Raw genomic sequence first — 8,777 nt, 5'->3', positions numbered from 1 at the left:
TTGTTAAGACAACGAGTATTTTATAATCACATACAGAAGTTTACTTAGCTCCCGTTAAATGTGCAAGATTTGCTCGGAACTATGTAATTGTCAGACAACGAGTAATTTATAATCACATACAGCTCTGCGTGAGTCATGTGCTCCTGTGACGGCGGTTTCCACAGACCTGCCGGTCCGTAACTCGCCATCGTGTTGTCCGGACAAAACTTCTCAGAGATGACTGTTAATTCCAACTGCCCATGCGCAGACGAACACTGCTCCATGATGTGTAGGGCAGAGGTCATACCCACAATTCCTGCTCCTACGACGGCGACTCTCATTTTGCTAAAATGGATATTTATATTTATAAAAAAATTATTCGGCATCCGTGCAGGTGAATACAAGAAACAGAAAGAAAGAACTCTTATCTGTAATAGCCACCTAGATGCTCTGGCAATCGGCAGCAGAGTCAATACTGAAAATTCGTATCCATGACGATAATGTGACATAAGATAGTAACATATATTGATTGTTGTGCCAATGGCTTCGTACCTTAGGCGTCGCAAAGAACGATGACATCATACACATTCCATCTTGTATGGCCTCGTCTACATAATGCTATGCAGTACATTTGTTGTAAGGCGTCAACAATTGTCCACTTGTTGAAATTGCCGACAGGTACTGAGAATTCTTGTCACAGGGGTGTGACAGAGTACTATCCGTAATGACCTCACCTAACCACATCAGACCTCAATACTGAGGTCTAGAAAATAATCAGTTACAGTTGTGAGGTGGCTCCCAAAATCGACGACACGTCCGGAGTAATTACATTATGTAACGTTATACACTCGGCACAAAAAGTTTGGAATATCAACTTTGGTATATCATATTTTTGTTATTTATGCATCAATTTCAATGTATTATATATCAATAGAAAGCTTGTGTGATTTTCTTTCCCATGGTATCAAACTTATTATGATTGTTAACACATGAAACGAGCACAAGGCCTGCTTACGTGAGTGGGTCACGAAAAAAAAGTGCCCAAATTCCCCTACTTCTGTTCAACACTGCATCGTCATGTTGATATTGGCGCGTGTGTCACTGGTTCAATCAGTCCTCTTTTCACCTCACATTTTGTATATGGAACATACAAGGTTTTAGTACACTTGAGTAGGGTTCATCTGCCCTTTCAATAGTTGGATGGCAGAATCAAAGCGTGGATGCGGCAAGGAGAACCGCACGCTGACAAGGCAAGAGTAACTTTCGGCATTTGGTGGTGGAGGCAGCGTCATGGTGTGGGTGGTATAACCACCATAGGGTAAACAAGACTCGTGGATGCTGGAGCACAGTCTTAGGGTGCAATAGCCTTCCTACGGCTTATGGCTAGCACTCGATTGCTCACCTCTTGCCATGGTTCAGATTTTTTGCTTGAATAAAGATTAATAGTAGCTTTGATTGACATGTCATGTTTATTCAACTTGCCTTCATTCACAAGTCAGTACTGATGGAAGAAAATGAGCAGCATGGAGTGTTTGACTTTAGTAGGGTAATTTTGGCACTCTATCTGTAGTACCCCCTGTACGTAAGCGGGCTTAGTCCTCGTTCCATGAATTTACACTCATAAAATACTCTACTCAGATATGCTAAAAAGAAACTTGGATGTTCTGTATACCAAACGTTAGGTGATAAAAGGATTGATTGAATCATTGTCACCCGCGGCCATAACAACGGTTGAACCGGACGATACAGTTTTGAACAGAAACATAGGGGAATTTGGGCACTTTTTTTCGTGACCCACTCACGTTAGCAGGCCTAGTGTATGTTCCATGACTTAACAATGATAATGAGTTTGATACCATTGGAAAGAAAATCATGCAAGCTTTCTATAGATATATAATATATTGAAATTGATGCAGAAACAACATAAATATGATCAACCGAAGTTGATATTCCAAACTTTTTGTGCTGAGTGTATATAAAACAAGGTGTCACTTCGATTCCCATAGAGTTGAATTCTTCACACAGGGCTCTGCCGCTGCACAGTATTATCCCTAATGACCTTACCTAACCACCTACCACAATTGAGGTTCAACTTTGACCCAAGCTTAAGGCCAACTGAACATGTAAACACATTTGTATCTTTGTTCTGTCAATAACTTCACTGGTCAACATACAATCACTGAAAAAAAGGTCCAAGTGACTGAGTTATTTCATAAGTTAGTAAAACTTAGCGCTAGTCAACATCGAGTGATACCTTATGACCACGTAGATATTGAATGCCTTTAGATTGAGGCTAGGAAAGTGGTTGGTTGATGGCTGATGTCTTGTCCTAGCTCCTGACACAATCTTGCCCCAAACCGACCTGTACTCAGAGTTTAAAAGTCCACCATGTATACCAACAATGAATAATGTTATTTAGGAAGCAGGCTCAACTTATGGAATTTCAAGTTAACGTTCAGGACAGAGTTGAAGCTTACCTGATATTCAATAGTTCGATCACAGTTCAATCTACTAGCCACAGCTGGATGTCGGTACAACTATTGGGTCAGGAGTTCCAATGTCAGGGACGCGTCTCCTATCCCTGTGCAATACCGTTTAAACGATGTAGTTTGCTATTAAAAGAAACCGACTGTATTCAATGTTGTAATAACTTATGTAAGGAAGCTAACCGTTCATAACGATCGAAGTGCGATGTAGAAACAATTGCTCTGGAGAAAATATTTTGCAGGGGATGCATGTCATTAAGTGTGAGGCGATCTAGCCACCTAAACTAGGCTAGGTCCCGTGTCGACAACAGCCGCCTCCGGGCTCATAACTAACCCCACCGGTCCATCCGCAATCCAGCTACTCAGGTAGACCATGTGATCTCCTATCTAAAGGTGGTATCTCACTGCACTGGTGCAGCACTGCGGGGTTCGTTCACTACGACACTATTGTGTTATTTTCGCCGATTTTTTTATAATTTAGATATTACGTAATACGTAAAAGTATGTCTTAGAAGACAACTAAATACACAAAATGAAAGCTTCATCTCTGAAATTCGTAGAGTATCTTTCGAACCCCGCAGTGCCGCACCGGTGCCCCAAGTGCAGTGAGATACCACCTTACATGAATGGAGAGCCATTGGAGAGCCTGCTAAGCACTGGACACATAGTGCCCAATGATGTTCCGCAATGGAAACAAAGTGCTAACGAATATTCAGCACTGGAAACCGAGCGCTGACAAACTTTTCGCACGGGCAAACGATTGCTGATATGAGCGGAGACTTTGGGATATTGGAACTACGGTACGTTGGCTTATTATTAATCATCATTGGACGGTACAATTGCATAGACCATGTGGAGTTTGGGAAGCTACATGAGTGCGTAATCATAACTTTACTTCCATGTTCGGAGTTGAAAGTCTCGGGTTCAAGCGGCTACATCTTGTAGGTAAGGAGTAGGTTAAGGATACACATAGACATCACCTGTTAGCCACTTTAGAATTTTACACAAAACAAGGACATACGATCTTTTCCCAATGAAAAAAAAACATGATAGAGGATTATATATCTTTTATTTTTCATCGTGTCATTAAATGTTCTTCGTGTTCAATAATTTTTGCAGTCGTCACAATTAGCTAGATGAAAGAAATTAGACACCTTGATTTTCTCATTCTCTGCGCTCACAATGCTTTTGGAACCTCCAGAGTATATATGCTATTCACATTAATTCGATTCGGAATTACTTGTACAGATTTTTCGCCCAATCCTCTCAGTGAAAACCGTTTCAGGGAATTACTATCTCGAACATGTTGAAACCTATAAACGAGAATTTGGACGTCGTTCCGCCATGATGGTTTTCACGATGTCGGCAACCTCTTTGGCACAGCCGTGTGACCACGTGACCCCGTTCTCTCCATGCCCGTAGTTATGAACCACCTGGAAAAGACGTCACCGGTATGACTGTTTGTCTCTACTGTCTTAGTCATCGTAGAGGTTCTGTACTGCATCCCACTAGGGATGCAGTACATTACAAAAAGAAATGGCCAGCAAAGGTGTGTTATGAGCCAAAAAAAGACCACAGGAAGCCTACTATGGAGGCTGAACCACTGCGGTCAGAAAGAAAACTACGGAAACTAAGGAAGCTCGCGATGAACAGGGTAAAGGGAAGAGAGTTGAAGGACTGATTCAATGGCAGCTGCAGAGTGTACAGACCACTGCAGCAGCAGAACACATTGGACTACTACTGAGTGACGTCAGTACCTCCAGTGGCCGCCCTGTTGAAGTTCCCGTCAGTGTTTCTCTCTCCAGCCGGATTCCTCCGTCCCGCATGGGGCGGAAACCCGTCCACTCCTCTACAACCTCCGCTCCCTGCAGCAAATATAGGCATGTTACTGTTTATAATATGAGTTCATTTCACTATTGGATAGTATTTAAAACTGTGCAAAATAAAGATCTGGTCAAACATGAAGCAAGATGGCTTTATTATCACTTTAACACACGAGGACAATACAACATTTACGTTAAAAGAAACTAAGACACGTTTGAATGCTTGAGATCACCCTTTAAGTAATTTGTTAAAAAGAACACGATGTACCTTCATTTGAGAGTTCAACGCCAAGATTCCCTTCCAGATGGTGTCCGTGTCACGTGGGTCGTTTGTTATTCGGGAATTTCCAGTCTGTTTGATTCCACCGATAACTACATTGTGCAAACTACAGAAGAATTATTTTTGCCATCTACATTTAAAAACACATTTCAAAAGAAAATATCAAAAATACGTACAGATTTCTTAGGTACTAGTACCCGAATCTGGTTGCTTCAATCAGCTTTGTCCATTTTGCTAAATGACACATTAGTTTCGTGGAAAGAGGGGAAGAAATTCTGATCATATTTTCATCGTATATGTTTGTTGCTTGATAGAATACATTAAGCTAAAAACAAGAATTTGTACATAAAAATGTTCTCACTTTGGGTACATATATGGTATGCCGTCGATGACTGGATTTTTTCCGTCCGTCTCTACAAAGTACCGCAGCCAGGGAGCCTTTACCTAGGACAGTATTTGGGAGTATGGCAAGATATTAAGCATGGGTAAAAATAGTTGGACATAAGTTCAAAAGCATAATAGTATAGTCCCAAATCAAAGTCGTTTTACATAGACCCTTTATACTTGCAGTACAATACATCATGGTACATACCCTCATGACCTGACCCCGACTCGCTGAAACGGCCTCGTCACTCGCCAGCTTTGTCGCTCCCACGCCGCTGCAGTTCACAACAATATCGTAATGTGGCGCCAACTGTGGGAAAATTCAAATACTGTAAATGCATTTAAGTTCGCGGGGATTTAATTAAGCGGTGGCGGGAAAAATTGCTTTTCGCGGTGGTTTTAAGTTCGCGGTAACACCGAAGACTGCAGTGTAATAACATTATAGAAAAATGTTCGCGGTGGAGTGGCCACCGCGAAAACCGCGAACATTAATCCACCGCGAACATTTCTGCATTTACATAATCCGGCATGAGATTAACAAAGCAATTGTATGACACAAAAACCAATCAATCAATAAATTAACTAGTTAGTACAAATTCTGCTGCCGGTTTATATATACGTACCTCTTCCAATGAGTTAACTTTTCTCTGTACGAAGCTAACCCCTCTTTGAGTCAATCTGTGAAGCAAACGCGAAAAAAGGTAACGTTGTAAGTTTAATTACTTCTTCTTTCAATCTTGATATACAATATCTTTATGGAGTTATTGGCTTTTGTCCGTCATTTTTGTTGCAAGACAATAACACGATAGGTCGTTTCCGGTTTCGCATCGATATCTGAGTTCAGTGTCATTTAATGTCTTTAATGAGTCTCTTACCTTTTCTTTGCCCACGGTAAGAAGTCTCTAGGCTGGCAGATAAAGGCTGTGTAGAACCATCCTTGTCTGGAAAATATCAGCAAGCTTAATCAAGCGATCTCTGTGACATGGAAAAGAACATCTTGCTCAAATACAGACAAAGAAAGCACTTAAGGGTAATTACGTTCTGACGTATAGTTTGAAACATGACGTACTTGTAACCAGGAAACAGGTTGGTTAGCTCCCATGGAGTGACATGTCGGAACCCAACGACGATGTCTTTCCAGGCCGGGTCCTGTAGGGATGAAAAAACGTAGACGTGGTCATCCATTAAACACAAGACATACAAATACTTATAATTCTGTTTCATTCGATTGTTTGAACCATTGTCTTGTATGATAATCTCGAATCGGTCGTTTTCCGGTGAGGTCAAGAGGGAAGACGTTAGGGTCACACAAATTTATAACAAAGATGCACATTATCTTGGTAAAACCCGTTAACAGCCAACATTCTTGACTGATAACTAGACTGGTAAGATTGAACCTTTGCATTGTATACGGACCAAATAATGTAAGGTTAAGAGTTCAATGCATGTCAATCCACACGAGAATTCAGTCTGCAGTAGTTTTGCGTACTTATAAAACATGTAGTTTGTCCCTTTCGATATGTTAGTACCTACCGGTATGGGGTCCATGTGGACGATGTAACCCGGCTGGAGGAAGATGCCGGCTTCATGTGCGTAGCTTGTCCGGAGAACCGATGTCAAGAAGTCAAAGGAACCCTGTAGGCGTTTCCTGATACAAATGAGAGTCAGACAGAGTATTAAGAAAATCGAATCTTATCAAATATTTTATACATTCAATGATTTGTAAGCCTTACATTGTACTGGTAAGTTTTATAAACTTTATTGTAAACTTTTGCTTATCGAAAATAAGCGACATATCCAGCAAAACAAGTTTAAATGGTTCTCGTTCAATGTTTGCAGGATTTGTTCGGAAGTATGTAATACAACGAGTGATGTACTCACAATTCTGCCTCACTCATATGTTCCTGTGACGGCGGTTTCCACAGACCGCCCGCTCCGTAACTCGTATTGTCCGGACAGAACTTCTCAGAGATGACGGTCAGCTCCAACTGCCCATGCGCAGACGAGCACTGCTCCATGATGTGCAGGGCAGAGGTCATACCCACAATTCCTCCTCCTATGACGGAGACTTTCATTTTTTCTATAACCATATGAATGAACGAAAAATACATCAATCGAAGTCTATACCATACATAATTTTCTGTCTACGGATGGATATCACATTCACAAACAAAAAAAAGTAACTCTCACCAATGATATCTACATTGCTTTTAATTTTCTAGATAATTAAGCCAAAACTGTTATCCGTGATGACGTGACATAGCAATCTATGTGCTGATGGCTTCCCCCCTGAGGCGTCGCAAAGAACGGTGACAATGCACAATATTGTGGCGCCTGCACAATTCAATCTGTGCTCTTTTGTCGGTGATCAGTTATAGTTGTGAGATGGGAACTGTCGATCGAAATCGATGACACGTCCTGAATGATTTTCATAATTAATGTGTATAAAGCAAGGTGCCACTTGGCATTCTCAAGTGAGTTGAATTCTTGACACAGGGGTCTGCCTATGCACAGTAATATCCCTAAATTAGGCCTAATGACCTTACCTAACCACTTACCACTGTTGAGGTTCAACTTTGACCCAAGGCCGACGGAACATGTAAATACCGTGATTTGTATCTTTGGTCAATCACTGAAAAAAGATCCAGACTGAGTTATTTCAGCAGTAATATCAATATAGCTTAGCACCAATCAACGGCGAGCGATACATTATAACCACATAGTAATTGAATACCTTAAGATTGGATGAGGTGATTAAACTGGTTGGTTGATGGCTGAAATTGTCTTGTCCAAACTCCAGACAAAATTTTGCCTAAACCGACATGTACTCAGATCTAGAGTTCAAAAGTCCAACGTTCCATGGCGGCGATGTGTAACATATTATTCAACTTGACTGCCGGATTTTCAAGTTAATGTTACGTTCAAGACAGAATTGACGTTTACCTGATTTGATGTTGAACAGTTCGCTCGATCGCAGTTCAATCCACCGGTCACAGCTGGATCTGGGTACAACTATTGGGTCAGTTAGGGTCAGGAGTTCAACCTGTCAGACACAAGGACGCGCCCCCTACCACTGTGCAAACGTACGGTGCGGTTTACTATGAAAATAAACCAAGATCAACCAACAGCATGCGATGATTTAAAAGATTATGTAAAGAGGCTAACCAATCATTACGATCGAAGTGCGCTGTAGGAAACAATTTGATACCCTGGGGAAAATATTTCACACGGGATGTAGGACATTCAGCTTTTCCAAAGTATTAGAAACACAAACTTTGAGCTGATCCGACGTCGACAACACGCGCCCCGGACTCGTCACGCCCCTCTGGTCCATCCGCTAACCCGCTAGTGGTGGATTACTTCTAAATAGCGGGGGGTTCTTGTTATGGAGTGACAGGGCGCGTGTTGTCAACATGTCCGATTTACTACTGTTTATGTTTGTTCACGCCCACTAGAACGTAACGTGTTTTCAAGTGGCACTTTCCATGGAGAAATAAACGATTGGCTTTTAATACCACTGAGACTCCAAGCAGAGGTTAGGCTTCGGTTATCTTTGACATGTTTCTTAGGGCGTCAAAAGACAGCCGAAGCCGAACCTCTGCTTGGAGAGAATTAACTTTACTAGGGAGAGCGAAATACATTATACATGAGGCTCAACAACTCTGTGCTTTACACATGTCCCATGTCGATTAACAGTTGGGAAAAAGCCCATACAAATATCAGTAATATCTTGATCTGAAATCATTCGTTTGTATTATGTTATATGTCCCATGTGTTCGATCACCTGTTCATAGCTTGGTTTACTTTGGGTATGGCTGACTTACC

At 41.5% G+C, this 8,777-nt stretch overlaps 1 protein-coding gene across 3 annotated transcripts in view; it reads right to left on the bottom strand.

The window, feature by feature from the left end:
* The window catches only part of LOC118422912 (D-amino-acid oxidase-like), a 15,185-nt gene extending 7,140 nt beyond the window's left edge, over window positions 1-8,045 (bottom strand). Inside the window, exons 1-11 of one of the 3 annotated variants that reach the window (XM_035830760.1) lie at window positions 7,896-8,045; window positions 6,834-7,032; window positions 6,486-6,600; window positions 6,022-6,101; window positions 5,828-5,893; window positions 5,576-5,630; window positions 5,161-5,262; window positions 4,930-5,012; window positions 4,557-4,674; window positions 4,223-4,330; window positions 3,516-3,898 (exon numbers count right to left, since the gene is read on the bottom strand). In XM_035830760.1, coding sequence (XP_035686653.1) covers window positions 3,779-3,898; window positions 4,223-4,330; window positions 4,557-4,674; window positions 4,930-5,012; window positions 5,161-5,262; window positions 5,576-5,630; window positions 5,828-5,893; window positions 6,022-6,101; window positions 6,486-6,600; window positions 6,834-7,027 — 1,041 coding nt within the window. In that variant the 5' untranslated portion in view covers window positions 7,028-7,032; window positions 7,896-8,045 and the 3' untranslated portion in view covers window positions 3,516-3,778. Of the gene's footprint in view, window positions 1-3,515; window positions 3,899-4,222; window positions 4,331-4,556; window positions 4,675-4,929; window positions 5,013-5,160; window positions 5,263-5,575; window positions 5,631-5,827; window positions 5,894-6,021; window positions 6,102-6,485; window positions 6,601-6,833; window positions 7,033-7,510; window positions 7,812-7,895 lie in introns of those variants that run through there. The other 2 variants (XM_035830761.1, XM_035830762.1) reach the window with 2 other exon arrangements.
* Between the last annotated feature and the right edge of the window lie 732 nt (window positions 8,046-8,777).

This window comes from Branchiostoma floridae, chromosome 9 (assembly GCF_000003815.2).
Source record: "Branchiostoma floridae strain S238N-H82 chromosome 9, Bfl_VNyyK, whole genome shotgun sequence".
Lineage (NCBI taxonomy): Eukaryota > Metazoa > Chordata > Leptocardii > Amphioxiformes > Branchiostomatidae > Branchiostoma > Branchiostoma floridae.
Note: the sequence above shows the minus strand (reverse complement) of the source record. Positions and strands in the feature narration are given on the sequence as shown.